Source organism: Pseudorasbora parva, chromosome 23 (genome assembly GCF_024679245.1).
Source record: "Pseudorasbora parva isolate DD20220531a chromosome 23, ASM2467924v1, whole genome shotgun sequence".
NCBI lineage: Eukaryota > Metazoa > Chordata > Actinopteri > Cypriniformes > Gobionidae > Pseudorasbora > Pseudorasbora parva.
Genome location: NC_090194.1, coordinates 28,738,542 through 28,758,151, shown reverse-complemented (window position 1 = coordinate 28,758,151; position 19,610 = coordinate 28,738,542). Strand labels below are relative to the sequence as shown.

The window sequence follows — 19,610 nt, the reverse complement described above, 5'->3', positions numbered from 1 at the left end:
TACAGAAGAAGGAGTAATGCAGACAGAGCGAGACCTGTCTGCGTCTTACAGAGGGAGAGATTTTCTAATCATCAAGCACTGGAAGCCCTGAATGACATGTAATTCTCAAAGACATTTGTCTGTCAATGATTTCAAAAGAAACATATGTCTGAACCTTTCTGTCATGTCAAATTGCTTCACATTTAAATGTCTTGACATGTGTGTGATTCCTTGGGGGGCGAGCAAGGCTATCTGCTGAGAGTCTAGGCAGAGTCCAGTGGCCAAAAGGCCGAGTGTGAGGCAGATTTGACATCTTAAGCTTCAACTGTAAGTTTTTCTGAAATATTTTTCCATCGCAATGCACATTTTTCCCAGTCAACAACATGCTTTCTCCTCGCATCAGCTCTCTTAGCCACAGGAGATGTTTTCCCTTCAGCTTGACCCGTGACAACTGACAAGCTAAATTAAATGTTGTCTCCACTCTTTTTCACACCTATGCCAACATTCTTATTCTTTCACGCCCCTAAAAGCCAGGAGTAAGTGTGTGAGCATGCACTCATGGATCTCTGGTGTCCTCTTGCTATCTGGCATTAAAGACCCATCACAGCGTTGTGTCATATCTCCTTGTTTGCCCTCTGCAGGAGCTGTAACTCTATCACTGGCCTCCGTCGCTTGGACCCTCTGGACACTAGCGGTATTAAAACGACAAAGATCTTCTGAGGGACCCTGGTTTTGTCCTACTTACATCACAGGCAACTGGAGGAAACCTCACTGTGGTTCAACACAACCTTGCCATGGGCTCAAGTCCCATGCATCTGCCTCAGAGACGGAGCTGTGACCTTCTCATTTTAGTCCTGGACAGTTTTTTATGTTTGTAAAAAAGGAACCAATGAATAAACCCCATAGGGAAGAAAAGTTACAAAGGATATATTTTTAATAGTAACCATTTCTCCTAGACTGAAATGAGAGCCAATAGACACGTTTACTTAAATAATAAAATTCAATAAAATTTGTTCATTACTTACCTACCTTCATGTAATTCCATGGGTAACAAAATAACATATTTTGAAAACTATCCCTTTATGGGCAGATTTAAGCACGGCAAATTAGCATAAGAGCGTGAAAAGCACCAATGGGAAAGTCCTGTGTGTGATCTACTGAGGACACACAAATTAAAGAACACAGACACAGTCGGATCATTTCTGTAATCATCAACGCTCTCTATCAAGAATAGTCCAAATTAGCATCTGGTTTAAGAAACCAGCTTTTTTGGTAATGGCACAAATACCAGTAAATTAACCAGTTAGTAAATCACCATGCATGATTCATTTAAATACTCTTCTCCCATAAATGTTGCTTCTGAAAGAGAAACTCTTACAAATATATATAGAGTCCCGGCCCTAATATATATATATATATATATATATATATATATATATATATATATATATATTTGTAAGAGTTTCTCTCGATAATTTTTTTTATCTAATTAATTAGAGGCTTTGTAATTAATTAATCGAAATTAATCGCATTTTATTTGCATATAAATATTTGACCTGAGAACAGTGAGAAGTAATTTTTCACATGGATTTTTAGTATACCATTGAATAATGACTGAATACATAAGCTTAATTAACAAAATATTGTTTATTTATTTCAGTCCAGCAGACCAGTGCAATGTTTGCCATTAAGTGTAGCAATAGTGTATTTGTGGTATTTGAGGCTCGATGTGCTGCGGTGATAGGCAAATTCCTTGTTGTATAGCTTGCACACAACCATGCTCTTGTCGACGTTTCCATCCTTTCGTTTTTTTAAAACAAAATTTCCCATCCACGGGGCCAAGAAAAGCGGTCTCATCAGCTTCTTCGTTCATGTTCACTATGGTTTGTTGTTGTCGTGACTCGTGAACGCTAGTTGGTGTTCCAGTATAATCGATCCGTCGAAACTCATTCATTGAAAAACGTTCCGCGGTGCAAAAATGAGTGTGGTTAAAATTATGTGATTTATTTTTTGCGTAATTAATCAATCTTAATTAACGAGTTAAAGTCCCGGCCCTAATATATATATATATTTTTTTTTGTGACAATATTTGTCTTTATTTGCAATACATGAGCCGCAGTTCAGCTGTGCGCGGCCAATGCTGCCTGTGTAAAAGCACAACGGACGCGCGGCTCCTGCTCTCCATACGTAAAGCTTCTGTGCTGCCGTTAGCGTCAAGTTTCTTAACTTTTTCGCTGACGAAAGTGAAGCCGTGGAGACCAACTTCGTCATACTTACATTGTTTTGAAGGGCGAGCTGAAATGACGGAAGGGGTTGTGTCGCGAAGAATTATCGATTGTGTCACGGATTCCGTTTATTATAGGGCCCTACTTCTTAATTATAGCCCTTATACGTACGTAAATTCAACAGGAAGTGCTGTTATGACCAAATCAGTTTATTCATGCCTCCATATTTCTGCAAAATGCTTACTGTTAAAATAAAGTATAAAAAGGGGGGTATTTGATCCCTCTTTTGAAAGCATGAAATCTGGTTGGTTGAAAATGGAATTTTAGCATAGTTGCTCACCTGAGGTGGATAAACAAGGTGAGTTTCCTTAAATATTTCTGTTACAGCACATTAATACAGTATATTACAGACCTAAATGGACAACTTTTGGTAAAAACTTTATTTTTCATGGTAAGGTTGGCCTTTGTATGGAATTGCCGCATACCATTCAGATCAAGAAGAAGGTCGAAAGCACTTGTTAAATGCACTAAGCTTTTTTTAGCTTAAGGTAAGTGCCTATTACCAACAGAATCCAATCAGAATTTAAGAAAGATGTGAAATTACATTACTCAATCTCCCCTTGGAAAACTAATGCTGTCCGAACAGGGTTTAAGTGTCGTTTACTGGAAGAAAAGAAAGCTTAAAGTTTTCATGGTACACTGAAGGAAAAATGTCTCATTATATTAAAAGAAACATAGCTGATCACACTGTAAGTCTCCTGAGTTATCAAAATAGCAGAATCTGAAAATAAACAGGATGCTCAAACTCCTTAAAGGCTGTTTGCACCTTAAAAGAATTACTTTTATGAAAACGGAGCAAAATAATGAGTGAGAGAAGACGATAGAAGGTGTAAATCTTAATTCGCTCGGCAAGGAATGTGTTTCTGTTTTTCTCAGCTCAATATGACACCTGGAGTGGCAGCAGATATATGATAATGTCTTCACGGAGGGAAGATGCATGAAATGAAAGTACAAAGCTGTGAACGGTATTCTAATGGACTCTCAGGGTTTTATTTGTTGTTCTGAATTTTTTCACACCTTTAGTTCCATTTAAAAGAAACACGCACATATGGAATTTCATCAGTCTTGTCTCCCCTCTTCCCTGTCTGCAGTAGTCTTTACCTCCCAGATGATAATTTGCACCAGAGTCCCATTAGGGATGTTTGAACACAGCAGTCCATCTTTTGCTATTTACCAAACCTGCTTCCATCATCGAACTCACAGCAGAGGCAAGAGTTGGACCATTAGCACTAGGATGGGGAACCCCAAGGGCCAGAAGCAGGACCACATGCCTGGTACAACCACACAGCTCAGCAATACACACCATACAGCCGACCTACAAATGAATTTCAAGAGAGCACATTTACGGGCTGCAAGCAATCAGGAGCTGTAGGGCTTCAGGAGAATGCACTGGCAAGTTAAAACACCCTCCTCAAAAGTTTCCTGGCCAGAAACAGCTTCAGATTAACCAGAGTGTACATCTAGAATTCTCCACCTGAAAAATGCACTTTGAATGTTCGTGCTTCACAGGCGAAGATGATTTAGTTGGACTCCCAACCTTCGCACTGATGCATGTCCCTGAAAATGAGCTTTGCGGATGTTCCGAAAAACTGCTAGGGCTGTAGAAATGACAATAAATGAAAAAAACATCTACAGATATATAGAGCTCTGCCTCTGATTTAGAAAGTGGTAAGTGCTGTAAGGCCACCTACATTAGTCATATCCTCGGGACCTTTAACAAGTCTAGATGGTGTCACATCATTCCATACTCTTAGAGTATTAGACGCCATTCATGCAAAGACCTCTGACAGAGAACCTATTAATTATGCATTTATGCTTTATCAGTGCCTATGGGGCGAACCTGGTTCCCTAGTTTTGTTTTCTAAAATGTTTATTTGTGCAAAAGCATTTAAGTCGTTTGAAAATGGCCCACTTTTGTTCTCCGCTAGAATAAATGCATACCTTAAATGGAAGATAAACAACCCCATACAGACAAGGCTCATGATAGTAAATTCAGGGTAATGTATCATTTCATGCAGATTTTCTTGCCGAGACCCTCCGAGATGCAAATAATTCATGCGAAGTGCATTTTATTCTTTTTCTTTTTTTTCTGTTGGAAATCGTTGACGCAAGTATAAACATTTGGAGTTACAACATATTCCACTCCTATAGTCCTTTGGAGAAATATCTTCAGTAGAGGAGTTAGAATAGGTTTCAGCAGCCCAAAGGGAAATATTTCGGCAGCATGAAAATACAAGCAGCATTCTGCTGTATATGAACCTCTGAAGAAATAATTTTGCTTCCATTTAGCAGAGGTCAGCTGGACTCTGTGCTTGTCAATAAATATTGATGTTTCAAAATTACAGCAGCACTCTTCGGTTCTCCGGCGTCTTTGTTGTTTCTGCTGAATAACTATCAATAAATGTAAAGTTGAGTTATTGTTAATGTTCTCGCCGAGAAAAAATATCCGTTATCAAAAAGCTGCAGAAGCCTTTTGTCTCACAAAAGAATCAAGCTCTGTCTGTCAAAGTTGAGGCGTGCCTGTCGACTCCTCCTCAACCTCGTTTCATCTTTCTCCAGCAATCTTAAAAAAAGGCTTTCAAACAGGAAATGGAGCTTTCAGTCCTGAAAAGCTGTCAAGCAAGAACACATAGTTGCACTTTTAGTTCAGTCTCACCTGCTTTGCTGAACCTCGAGCAATGTCATTCGACAGATGCATCCTTTTCAAAGCGCACTTAAGAAGACAGGGTTCAGCCTAAAAAAAATGCCATGTTCTCCAGGTCTGTCTTCATGCTATCTGATCTGACTTCATGGCTTTTATAAGATTACTGCCCAGTCGTTCTTCATTATAGACCATTATCAGTATTGATAAGGTGAAAATAAAGTGCACTTAGCGCACAGATTTTCTGTTTATCGGCCTATTCTCTGCTCAAACCACAAAGGGCTGACAAGATCTTAACAGAATCTTGCTCTGGCTCCAGTGTTGTGCATAGCTTCATTCGTTTGCCGGACGTATCTGATATTAAAAGAAGCCATTTTTCTTAAAATGCTTACTCAAAGCAGGAGGAGTCAATTCGCTCAAGCTGCACCATTTAGCTTTGGTCAGCTGCCAAGCAGGCGTGCCGGACGGATGCGTCTGCGCTTCATGTGTGATTTTCTGCGGATGTTTCAGAGCTGCTGATTGAATCAGAGTTCTCCTTTATTAAATCATAGCACCACAGCAATTGATGCAGCCATTCAAAACTAGCTCTTCTTAATGTACAGATGGCTCGTTTACTGTGCTGAAAAAGGCACGGCTGTAATGCGCTTAACAGAAATTTCTCAGTGGTAGTCTAGGGATTTAAATGCAAGTCAAAGAGTCTCGGACAACTTTTCTGAGATAAAATTATTAATAAAAGTACAGTCTCACTAGGGTTGGTAATAGGGATGTGATGGTGAGGAAATTTTACCACCGGTTAATCGACGTGTGACAACACCGGTGATATCAGTAACACCGACTGGGCTTTTAAATCGCTAATTCTATATAACCAGAAGTAATGCACACGGCCGTCCGGGCATTATAAGAGCGGAGCAAAGTGAGTGACTTCATTTAATTCATATGAAAGTTAAGCTTCCATAATATGTATAAACTAAAAATATGCCAGTGCAGACACACTAGGGCTGTCAACGAATAGGGCTGTCTCATTTTATTTAACGTTAAACAGAAACATTACTAAAGTGTATGCTACTGTCCTGCTTTAATAGGTGTTGCATGAATAAAGGATAAATGCACTGCTTCCACTGGTGTGATTATTTACCGTTTCATGTCAAGGAACAGTTCCATGTTTACCACAGCACAGCTCGCTCGGAGCGTTCACTATGCTGTAAAACTAAAATTAATATTAATAATATTTGTTTCAATCACTGAATAAAGCCTGCTATATTTGGGACAAGAGGCAACCTTAAATTGCTTGCACAAAACTCTTGATCAGCACTCAAAATTGGTTCATTTAAACCATTATGCGCAGAGAGTGTGAGGGTGAGGGTGAGCGAGAGAGAGTGAGGTCTGAGCTCTTGGCCATTAGCATGTGAGCTCCAGACCGTCAGTGGCGTTCATTGCTCATGTACCCGCAGAGAACAGCTTCATCTAGTTGATATACTTGTTTTTGTGTAGGTAATAATATGTTTTCAAATATGTTTAAACTTAAATAGGCTACTTATACAAGTAGTTATGTCTCTTTGTATTAATTTGTCCTGTTATTGGCGTAATGCACATCATTGACAAAATGCGCAACCAGATGTTCGAATAGTTTGAATATTCATGTTTTTTTAGAGGGAATATTCAAATGTAGTTTTTGAGCAATTTTGACAGCCCAAACACACACTGTGAATGACAGTTCGTCCTTAAATGCAAGCTTTGTGAGGCTGTGAATGGATGACAGTGCAGCCGTAAATGCGTGCTCTGTGCGGCCGCGCACATTTTGGTTTCAGTTTTGGATAACCACCAATTCGGGAGCGGGTCGTTTGAATTGTGGGTTCATTAGCTTATTACTCTTAATGAAAAACACAAAAACAACACAGTACAATGACAAACTTGAGTAATTAGGCGCCTTTACATTTCGTTTTGAAACTACATCTTTTGTGATCATCTGGTCCTTCAGCTCTTGGCTCTCCTGACTGCGTTTGTGTTGCTCGGAACATGCTTTATTAAGCAGACAAGTTAAGTTTTTATTTCTACTGTCTTTTGTCTCTAATGGAACTAAATTATTTTATTACTATATATATATATTTTTTTTTAAGTAATGTAAGTTTGCAAATTTTATTAAGTTAAAATGCAAGTAATGTAACCGGTGTTGAGTCTTAACATCGGTAACACCGGCAACACCGGCTATTGTAGCAAGCCTAGTTGGGTATCGAACTCTGTACTTTTAAAGGTGCCATGTGTAAAAATTGAGGTAAAAATATCCAAAAAATGACCTACACACATCAAAAGAATGAGAAGAAATAAGGGCGATGATATCAACCTTAATTAGCAGTAGCATTACTAGCCCCAGCCTGACAGGTGTCGTAATACCAGTCTCGGCCATGGGAGGCGGTATGCAGGCAAAATAACCACCAGCCAACCTGCAATACACAAATAACTCACACAGCTTGTGGGCGTACTTGAACCTGATTTCAATCATGTGGAAAGTACAGCCCACTACTTCATTTCAGTTCAGGGAAGAGAGCGGACGGATGGCCGAAGCCCTTGGCCCATTAAATGTATCTGATATGATAAAAATAGCTGCTTTACCTGACCGGAAAAAGCGGAAGTGTGCGCGCCGGGCGACTGTGTCCCATCCCATCATAATAAAAGTCCCGGTACTCGCGAGCTGTGTGTTTGTATAACAATCACTCCAGCGGCCGTGCTCAGCCCCACAACACTCGGTCCTGCTCTGCTTCACGCTTCAATAACGTCAATAACCGCATCCATCAACATGATTTCTGCCCGAGTCCTATTTTCCACCAGCTGTGAGGTGAAGACCACATGTCCCAAAATACTGCGCTCACACCTGGCGTCATGAAAATACACCTTTGTTTAGAATAGGCGCCCTCCAGTGGACGGAAAGTTGCATAGTGCACCTTTAAGGGCACACACCAAATTACATTAGTACTACTGAGTTCCGATTCACATTAAATCAATCGCTGCCAAATTTCGGTACCTGAAAAAGCATCTGGTGATATAGGCTAGTGTCAGTGAATATTAAACCACAAAAATACTATTTTAATAGTAGTCTATTTTAATATTAGATATTGCAAGTCCGGCGTGTCTCTGTGTGAATGAATGGTGCAGTTTAATTTACTTCACACTGAAATCACACGTGACAGTCGCGTTTACATCTCATACAAGGACGTGAACGCATAAACCAGAGCCACTCTGAGAGTCACTTCAGAGATTTTTACCTATCATTTGACAAAAACTACCGTCATATTATGATCTTCACAGCGGCCCATTAAAAGAAATGTTCAGTTTAACTTATTACTGTTGTACAGTATCATTTAGATACTGACTGTATCTGATTCAGATACTGAATGTATAGTTAACACTAATGTAACAATAATAAAATTATCAAAACTTTGTTTTTTAATTAATAAATCACAATGTTTAAATTTAAACTGTATACAGCTTAGATGTGCAGCACTTTGTTTAGATAAATTAAAAGATAAATTAAATGACATTTTTATGTCTTCATTTGATTACAATAAAATACACATCACAGAAAAAAAATAAAGAACAAAAAAAAAATATATATATATATATATATATATATATATATATATATATATATATATATATATATATATATATATATATATATATATATATATTATGAATTCAGTTCATTAAGTAGTAGCCTACAATTTACTGTACACAAACACCACAGACAGCAACCAAGTCAGCTCTGGCAAAATGTCAATAACAATTCTATAAATGACTAGCATGCAGTTTCTTTACAGTTAATGAGGTAAACATCCCTAAAGTACTTAAAAAAGGTAATGTTGGGTACTGGTACCTAACCTCAAGTCTCACAGGCTTTGCCAGATTTCACAAGATAGAGCACTAGGGAACTACTCATCATTAGGTTTTTACACGACTTAAACAAACGCCTACATTTACTTCCAAAAGATCTACAGAAAAACTTGAGTGAGTTATTCTAAGAGCTGCCACAAGGCTTCTTTGTTTCAGACTAGCAGGAAATAACTCATCATTACTGAAACATTTTGCATGCTTTACTGAGACCTGACCATTGCAGAAACCACCGAACACAAGATAACAAGGCTACGCCAGCAGCTCGAGTCTCCAGAGAGTAAACTTGGGTGTTGGGCCTCTTTTAAGAAGAACATTATTAGAGGTTCTTTATGGGAATGCTTTAAGGCTTTAAGATCTGCCTAGAACGAAGAGAGACAACACAGAGACGCATGCTGAGAACAATTATTATAAGCTCCCGTGGCGACTACTTGCAGTTCCCATCAAAAGATGCCATCAAAGCATTCAGTTTACTACCACAAAATAATGAAGAAGTATTAACCGCGCCTCACGGGGTTCGGATCACACAACATTCCCGATAGAAATAAGCCTTCCTCTGCGGCAAAGCAGCCTGTGTTTTGAAATTGGTCACTCTGAAGCACACCGTCAGCTCCTTATCAGAAATTTGACCGCAAAGCAATCCGGAGATTTGGAAGGTTAAGTTACAACGGCAGCTATTAAGGATGCATTGTTACCACAGAAAAACATACACAAAATTATCCGAAGGTGAGAAGACAGTAACCCCACCCTCAATCACTGTTGTGTATTCAGAGGATTGATTTGCATTTAAATAAGCCAGGCTTATGCTTGTATTGTGGCACTCATCCGTGCTGTGGTAAACAGGCTCACTATGTAATGCCACCAGTCTCCAGGCCTGTCAATCCAGGTGTGCAATTGTCCAGGGCACATACTTCCTGCAGACACAGAACCCCTATCAGATCAAGCATTTCACGTCCAGCAACATAAATCTGTGCGGAATTTACCAGGCCTGCTAAGTCTATCTCTCAGAGTCTGTCAGGACTACAACCAAACAACTGCTTGCAAAGCGACTCAAATATGTGGCAGCGTCACATTGATTCATAGCTGCAATATAGTGCAAGAATAAAATGATGCTGATGTTTTTTTAAACTACCCCCTTCAGCAAATTAGAGAGAGAAATAAATGATCAAATGATTGATTGTGCAGACTGAGGAAAAATAAGCTCATATACACAGAAGAACTGCCACCCACATACACAACAGGGACCCACACACAAACACACACACACAGGATTGCTCATATACAAACATGTCAAGAAATGACTTTGTTATTACCTGCTTGGATCTAATTAGGCCTGTCAATGCTTCAGTGTGGGTGAGGAGAAAGAAACTTTGATGAAAAGTGTTATGTGACATTTAAGAAAATGTTCACGCTTTAATGTGATCTAATTAACCCGGAGACACGTAGAGCAGTACTTCTGCACTCGAAACCGCCAGGTTACGAGATGAACGTGAGCTAGAACTGCTGATGAAATGTTAAAGTCTTTCTTGGCCCCGTAACAAATAGCCGTTCCTTTTGTTTTACGAGTATTGTCCATGCATCCTGGCCGGCATCTGTGGAAATGCCCTCGAAATGATGGCAAGCCAGTGAAAATAACATAAAGCTCTTTCTATCTCTGCCGTCTCACTGAGTTGTGATTTTCTCTTCACTTATTTATGGGCTAATCTGTCTCTGTCTGACTCAAATCAAATTACATAAAAAACAAATAGAGGAGAGAGCAGATAGAGGCTGACCCCCATCCACATGGGCCGAGCCGAAGTCGGGAACGCACTCCGCCTCATTCCCGGGATGACCCGGCCCGAGTCGAGCCATCACACTCAAACGGACAGCAAGAAGGATGAGACCAGCTGGGAGAAAATTGGTGTTTACCTGGGTGCTTCACAGTGCAGATTACACTTATATACCACATTTCCAGCTGAAACTTAAATGCAGCTTTGAGGCAATAGTGAGTTCAGAGATGTTGTAAAATAAGAGGAACAGGTGGGAGAGATTTTTAAGCTCTACAAACAGGAAAAGATATACAGCTCTGCATCTGTAATACTTGGGCAAGCTGTCCTTGAAAGCACACCATGACACCTTTCAGAATGTTCAGTATGAGCTAAATAAATACGAAGCCCTCAGAGATGATTTTATCATTCCTTCTATGTTCAGGACTTCCTGAGGGGACCAGAGTGGTCTCACATGATAGTTGATAGAATCGGCACTGGTCTAAATGGTCCAGTGCTGCGTAGACATGCAAATTTATCATTTGCTTATTGCTTTTAAATCTTGTCAGTGTAATCAATCAAATTATTTTTAATCATTTAAGAGCAAAGAACTCAATTCGGCCCTTGCGCACTCTGAGACAGTTATTCGTGCACACATATTGTCAGGGTTCTGTCACTTCTGTTTAGCATATTCTTGGGTTTGTGACAGAACTCTGACACTCCCAGTTTGGTCATGCTTTGTGTGAGTGGCAGCGTCCATACAATGGACATGAGAGCACATGGCACAATGAACATGTGACAAACCATTTGCTCTCATGTCTATTTTCTGGACCCGCCACTCTTGTTACCTGAATAATCTGTTCTCCCTCATCACCTGCATTGTTTGTTACCTATGTATTATTCTTCCCTGCGTACCAATGTGCATACTATCCATACTAAATAGTATTAGAAAATAGACTTAGTATGTCCCGAATTATAGTATTTTCCAAAGCTACCCGGATGGTCTACTATTAGTAGATACACACTCTAACGGCTGATATTGCCCACAAGTTAAGTTGAACAAGGATTCGATTAAAACTGCAAAATGTGTTTAAAAAAATTACAAAAAGTGTTTAAAAACTGCAAACATGACAGATATAAAGCCTGCAAACGCATGAGGAGAGTCTCTGCATTAAAGACCAACACATGGCAAATCAACATGCTTCTACATTTCTCTTCAATATGGTAGGAAATTAAATTGAAGGATTGTGGAGGAGAACTGTGACGATGATTGACGGCAGTTTAAACGGTGACGGGATGCACGTAACTAAGCAACAGAGTCCGTTATAGATGATGAAGTAGTATGTCCCAAACCTTGCATACTTTTCTTCTACACACTCAAAAGTATGCACTTTTTCTTCACAAAAAGAGTACATACTTTTAGGTGGTAGTGTAAGTAGGCGAACTGGCACGCAGCGCTTGTGTTTGCAGTCCTTGTGCTGGATCGATGTCTCCTGTTCCCTGCCTTAATAATGTTTGAACTTTATATTAGTTCAGTAGTTTATGCTTCTAATTTATACCAAAATTTGAATGGAGAGTTGTGAAAACTACAATTTTGGTGTCGTAACAACCTTATTCATTAGAACGCAAGGTTACACAGGGCAACAACAACAAAAAGAAATAACTTTTTTTGCAAGGCGAGTAAAACAAAAAAGTATTTTAATCAAAGCTTAAAAAGCACTTACTAAGGAGCACAGTTTCCAGCATTGTCAGATTGCCACAGCTGTAAAAATGTTGCCTATAATAAACCCAAGCCGCTTACAGATAAAAGGCAAAGGTGGCTTGTCAAACAACAGCCGAGATGCCCCCACAGTCCATGTTTTATAAAAGACGAGCTCTGATTACAATATAATTGTTAGCAAGCGTTGACAGCATCTTGTATAACAGCGTGTGGGCTGCACAAAACCATGCAGTGCTACACTGCCCCCACGGCTGCAAGCCACTGCTGACAATGCTGATGGTGTTTAAGACACTTCAAGAGGAAACATGATGCCTTCTGCAGCAACCAGGAAGTTGTGGAGTGCGGTGGGCGGGATCTGGAAAGTTCAATATTTGCTCAGTTCAACATGTCACTACTGACTATTAAAACGTGTGACAGAGCGAAAGAAACTAAAATGTTGCACTTGTTTCTTCGACCTCTCTTGGGTCTCTTTGAGTTGGTCCGCCTGAGGGTCCATTGCACGGGCTCCTTGTTCAATGAGAGCTATAAGTGGTGTTTGGGACATGCATGAATGAGATTGTCCCCGTCGCTGCGGGGGAAAGTTCTGCTGCTCCCCCTCACTGCCGGGGAGGCAGCGGGGCCGCGGCGCAGATAAAGGGATCAGATGAAGGGTGTCAGATCGCATCGACTTTTCTTCTCCTTCTGTTTCCCTGGCCACAGCACCACGATTCAACTGTCAAGAGATGCTAAATAAACCCGGCGTTCATTTGTAACACAAGAGTTGGCCACGGTTAACAAAGCGTCCCCAGGGACTGGTACAAACACAAGGCTCACCTGATAGCATCTCGGCTCACCAGAGGAACAGTTTCTCTGACGGCGAGTATAAATAACTCTTACTCGGATTAATCGCTGGCCTAGCTGGTTGGAAGAAGGCGATCATTCATTTTACGTATAGCTTAGCAAACTGTTCATGAAATGTTCCTCAGATTGCGGCCGAGCTGAGATGCTGTAAGGTAACACAAACTTGAAGCACAGATAGGAGCGGGAGGGGGCCTGCAGTATATCATCAATGTGTAAACTCCAAGTTCTGAGCCACTGAAGTGCAACACCGTGTGCATATGGCGTAAACACAACTGCATGAAAAATCCTGTCAGTGTTTCCTCTAAGGTCATAAAAAATGATTTTCAGAGTGATGGCAGAGCACTCCCTCTCAAGACTCACACGAGAGAGGTAAAGAAAAAGAAAAAAAAGAAACAGCCCTGCGAGGCTTAACATCTCGGCACACAGACTCATAAAAAGCAGTAATAAACCAGAAAGCCTCTTGAGATTTGATGTTCATTCGCTCAAGTGTGCATGTGGGAGCAATACCGGAGGCTTTATTGCTGGTTTCAGATTCAAATGAGGAGTTTGGCCCATGCTGGACTTTAAATGTGAGCATTCAGGGGTTCATCTTTGGGTTATTTCAAGCTCACACAATCAAAGACATAATCTCATATGAGGGCTGAAGGGTGCAGGAGTCACCGCATTTTAAATGAAAACGAGTGTGATCTCGGCTGTTATATCTATACCCCAAAAGGTTAAATCACCAAGGAAGATGGACAACTTGGTAACAAATCTAACCTCAATAAATCCCCTCAGACAAACTTTCACTTTCTCTTGTATTTTAGGTAGGTACAAATGTTTGACAATCAAAGAATGTGCAGTGTGCAGAATATACAATTAGTTTTGAGCAGGGGTCAAAATCTGAATTTCAGTATAGAACACATTTTCTTGCAGCAATCTATTCTATTCTTCCACAACAGTCTATTCTATGGTGACTTGATCAGCCAACAGCTATTTTTGTTCGAGATCATTTATTAATCGCCCTGTGAACATATGAGCTCAGACTTGTAAACTTTTCAAATTTAAAATCATGTGAAAACGTATCTATTTATATGCAGAAAGTTTGGAAGGGTGCAAGCTCCACACTTCGCACACTGGTAATTTAAGACTGACCTCATATTCGTTATAAATGCACACGAAATAGCCTACAAAGAAAAGTTGTGGCTCCGCTTAGAACAACGAATATTTGATTGCCATGTTCGTAACACACGATACATGTACAGTACAAACCTAAAATAAACGACGACGAACCACCACAAACAAATACCATGCAGTCTGAAAAAATACAAGACAGGTAGCATTACAAATAATAAAGATCATTTACAATAATTGAAGCCCAATTATTATGTGGGCAGCGCACTTTTCCAGCATATAAAGTAGCTGACAGGTGAATATGAGTATCTGTAAAAACATTTACTTACCGAACCCGAGCAGTCCAGAGATCAGCAGCAGCAGCATCCCGGAGCGCATCGCTGGAGTCGGTGAGGATCTCTGAGGCAATGATGCGCGCTTACTGCGGTGCTTCAAAGTTAGGAGTGCTGATTTCTTCCAAAAGGTCAGTCTGCTCTTTGTGGAGGATCTTTCCTGCTCCTTTCTACGCTCTTTATTCTTGATTGGACTGATATTGGTGTTATGCAGCCTATAGACGCTGTTCTCGTGCGCAGAGTCTCAAACCCAGTGTGCGTTCTCTCACTCCGCCGCTCAGAGCGCATCAGTGTCCGGCTCGCACACAGTTAGCTCCATACTCTCTCACTCTCTCCATCACTCAGTAGCGGATGAGACAGCCGTAGAAAAGAGAGCGCTGAACGGCTTCGCTCCTCCTTCCACCGTCTCCTCCTCCCAGCTCCTCTCACAGAGAGTCTGGCAGAAGTAAGCAGCACACAATATGAATTAACGAATTAAACCACCACTATTCTCAGTTTAGGGAAAAGAGCTGGGTTTGTGAACAACGTCGTCAAAATGCCGCGCCAAACTGAAGCATGGTCTGAGGTTGATTTAAGGGGTTTCATTGCCTTAACACAGAGCTTTGGCATGTTAAGGGACTATATTAAAACAACCATATTAAATGAAAAATAACTGCGTTTAAAAAATAGACTATAGTTACCCAAACAGAAATATTCACCTCGTCTTTCAGCGTCTGACTGTTACGACCGTTAATATTTAAATTGTCCTCGTGAGACCTGCTGCGTTGTAAAGGGGGGAAAATCTCGTTTCAAAATATTGTTGGTTGAAAAATAACTTTTATTTATTTATTTATTTATTTATTTATTAATATATTAATTTGATAGGGACAATTCATGTTAATTAAGATTATTATAAAATATAAAATCATAAAAAAACATTGCTAATTTACATCCACAGTGACAGTCCCGTACATAAATACACATGCTCAAATATATGGGCAATAACAGACAAAACAATTTTACATTTCTAAGTAAACTCTTTACACAACTGATTCATCATTAGCCATGCACTTTTTAAGATTATCTTTAAAAGTTTGTTAAGTTGAACATTGTCTTATTGACTGTGGTAAACTATTCTAATATTTACTCCCTATTACAGATTATTTTTGAATTATGTTGTCATTTTAATGTGTCTGGCTTCTGGTGCCATTCGCTTTCAGTTATTTTTAGCTGTACAAAACTCTTTAGCAGTGAAAATAAAGGTGGATAGCCTACCCCAAAATATAGCGATTTCCAGAATAAAAGATTCATGCTGCACTTTAATACAGGTTCCCTTTCAGTCAGTCATGACGTACGTCGGATGACTGACAAATTGGGATCACTTCTGGGAGTCCCTATCTGCTTCGAGATATAGAAAACGGGCCAATGAACATTGGCGTACGTGCTTTGCATATCGCACTCTACCTTCGGGAGGGTGGTGTCCCCCTACCCATAGCTCGATTTAGGTCTATTCCTGCCCAGCAGAATAGGCCTACTTCGACGGATGGCCGGGGTGACCTGAGGATTACGGTTAGGGCAAACCCGTCGAGTGATCCTCCGCGGGACCCTTATCCCTCACAAGCGCCGCAACTGGTGGTGCTTCCGGAGGATTCCATTGGCCCCTCTCATGGGCATCCGATGGTGTCCTTTGGGGCACCCGCGGACGAGCAGATGTCGATCGCTGCATCAGAGGGGGAGTTTCGGTCCTCAGGGGATGAAGATTCGGAGAGTGGCAACGGTCGAGTCGGACCCGGATAGGTCAAATAGGTCGGGTTTGAGTGGAACCCTCCACCACGTCCCGAACCTTATAGGTTGGACGATTGTTTTCTCTATTAGCCAGGCGATGGCCACCTTGGTGGTCCAGGAGCAGCATATCTGGGTCAACCTGGCTGATATGAGGGAGACTGATAAGACCCGGTTCCTGGACTCAACTATTTCGTCGGCTGGTCGAGAGCTTTGCCCAGCAGTTCTCGGCCGCCCAGAAGCAGTCGGAGGTCATCCGGCATATCCTGCCCCGGCGGTCCGCTGCTGCCTCCACCCCGTTGCCAGCGGCAGCATCTCCGCCTGCTCATCGCTGAGAGTGCCCGCCCACCGCCGCCGCCGCCCCCGCTCCCGCTCCCGACCCAGCCCAGCAGCAGTCTCCACCCGGGCGTAAGCATGGAGCCGGCCGCGGGAAGGACGTCAAACCCGCTCAGGCCGCTGCCAAGCCAGGTGGCAAGTGCCGTCGTAAGAGACCCTGAGACGGGCCACCCAGAGATGGAGGAGTCTTCTCTACAGGAAGTGGCAGCAGCACCACTTCCTCCCCCCGCTGCGGGTACGTCTGTGGTACCGTTGGTCCCGCTGGTTCAGTCCCTGGGGGCCTGGCTAGTGCTCCCCAGCCCGTCCCGCTGGCTCATCCATACCATCAGACTCGGCTATGCGATTCAGTTTGCCCGGCGTCCCCCAAGTTCAGGGGCGTTCACTTCCCCTCTGTGTTGAAGGAGGGTGCCCCGGTACTTCTATATCTCTATAAATTGTTCTATTATAACTTTGACTGTAATCGATTATATTTTGCCTATACACTGCCCAAATAAATAAATAAATTGCTGTTTAGATTTAAATAGGATTTGGATCATTGTTGTATCGATAATTATATTTATGGAACGTTATATGTTTTGCAGCAGTTCTTCTAACCTGTGTAGCTTCTTAAACAAATATGTAGGAAGACAAATCATGGACTTATTCCAGGATGATATGGTCAAGATTCATCAGGTTCGAATTGTGAAAGGAGAAGCATAAAAAATGCTCACACATGAATTTGTAGACCTTAAATTCAGTCTTTGGGATGTGCTGGAGAAGACTTTACAGAGTGCTCAACTCTTTCATTGTCCATATAAGACTTGACCAAAAATGTATGCACCTCCTGATGGAAATTAATGTTGAGATGTACACACTTACCTAAAGGATTATTAGGAACACCCTACTAATACTGTGTTTGACCCCCTTTTGCCTTCAGAACTGCCTTAATTCTACGTGACATTGATTCAACAAGGTGCTGAAAGCATTCTTTAGAAATGTTGGCCAATACTGATAGGAAAGCATCTTGCAGTTGATGTAGATTTGTGGGATGCACATCCAGGGCACGAAGCTCCTGTTCCACCACATCTCAAAGATGCTCTATTGGGTTGAGATCTGGTGACTCTGGGGGCCATTTTAGTACAGTGAACTCATTGTCATGTTCAGTAAACCAATTTGAAATGATTCAAGCTTTGTGACATGGTGCATTATCCTGCTGGAAGTAGCCATCAGAGGATGGGTACATGGTGGTCATAAAGGGATGGATATGGTCAAAAACAATGCTCAGGTTGTCTGTGACATTTAAACGATGCCCAATTGGCACTAAGGGGCCTAAAGTGTGCCAAGAAAACATCCCCCACACCATTACACCACCACCAGCCTGCACAGTGGCAACAAGGCATGATGGATCCATGTTCTCATTCTGTTTACGCCAAATTCGGACTCTACCATCTGAATGTCTCAACAGAAATTGAGACTCATCAGACCAGGCAACATTTTTCCAGTCTTCAACTCTTTTTCCTATTTGTAATAGAGATGAGTGGTACACAGTGCTTCTGCTGTTGTAGCCCATCCGCCTCAAGGTTGTGCATGTTGTGGCATCACAAAAGCTTTGCTGATACCTTGGGTGTAACGAGTGGTTATTTCAGTCAAAGTTGCTCTTCTCTCAGCTTGAATCAGTCACCCATTCTCCTCTGACCTCTAGCATCAACAAGGAATTTTCACCCACAGGACTGCCGCATACTACATGTTTTACCCTTTTCACACCATTCTTTGTAAATCCTAGAAATGGTTGTGCGTGAAAATCCCAGTAACTGAGCAGATTGTGAAATACTCAGACTGGCCTGTCCGGCACCAACAACCATGGCACACTCAAAATTGCTTAAATCACCTTTCTTTCCCATTCTGATATTCAGTAGAGTTCAGGAGATTGTCTTGACCAGGACCACACCCGTAAATGCATTGAAGCAACTGCCATGTGATTGGTTGATTAGATAATTTAATTCATGGGAAATTAAACAGGTTTTCCTAATAATCCTTTAGGTGAGTGTATATAAAAACTCACTCGTTCAGCCGGAGCATTTTAAATTTAATTTGCATTGATCCACCATGCCATCTCTTGGATGAAGATGGGGTTCTGCAGGCCTTCTCATATTCTGGTGTTGACAGAAATGACTCTATAAGACCTCTGGTCACTGTGGAGCTCCTCCTCTGGCCCTGAAGCAGATAACATTTCCTCAAATGGTTTTACCAGCTGCCATGTTGATATTATGATCAAAATAATAGTATTAGTTGCGTATTAATAGTGCAAGGTAAATATTGTCAAATGTATTTGAACCCAGAAACCAACATTTCAAAATTAAATGCAGGTAGTGCAAAAGAAGAAACAGGAACTTTTCCTAGTCATTTTAGAAGAGGACCCATACAAAACATTCAGATTTGACTTACCTTTTATTGCGGCTGTGATGTTTCTTAAGTTAGAAATAGTCATGCAAAAAAAAAAAAAAAAAAACACAGAAGAACATATACAGCACATAAACAGCACATTAAAACAAGTTGTTACAGTATTTTTGATGTATTCATATCAAACAATTAGCTTGTACTTGCCTTTTATTGCTCACATGATCTTTCTTACCACGTTTACCATTAGGGCAGAATAAACCATGGCATGCATGTAGATAGAAAGATTGATACAAAGAGAATAGAATAAAAGATCCATGCTCTTTGCACTCTCTGCAATTTAACACAAGTTAATACAAGGTTTTGACAAAACCTTCAGATTGTACTTGCTTTGTATTGCTGTCACATGATCTTTTTTACCATAATTAACATTGTGACGGTTCAAACAGTAGCGTGTAGACAGAAAGAGTAAAGCAAAGAAGAAACGGGCAAGAACACATTCAGATTTTTTCAGTGTTTTGCACTTTAAAACAAGATAATACCGTTTTATTATGTATTCATGACATGAACAAAACATTCAGATTTTACTTGCCTTTT

General features: G+C 40.9%; 1 protein-coding gene across 1 annotated transcript in view; it reads right to left on the bottom strand.

Annotated features, from left to right (window-relative positions):
* kirrel3a (kirre like nephrin family adhesion molecule 3a) overlaps nucleotides 1–15,244 on the bottom strand; it is a 230,770-nt gene extending 215,526 nt beyond the window's left edge. Inside the window, exon 1 of the mRNA XM_067432960.1 lies at nucleotides 14,538–15,244. Coding sequence (XP_067289061.1) covers nucleotides 14,538–14,586 — 49 coding nt within the window. The 5' untranslated portion in view covers nucleotides 14,587–15,244. The remainder of the gene's footprint in view (nucleotides 1–14,537) is intronic.
* Nucleotides 15,245–19,610: the final 4,366 nt, after the last annotated feature.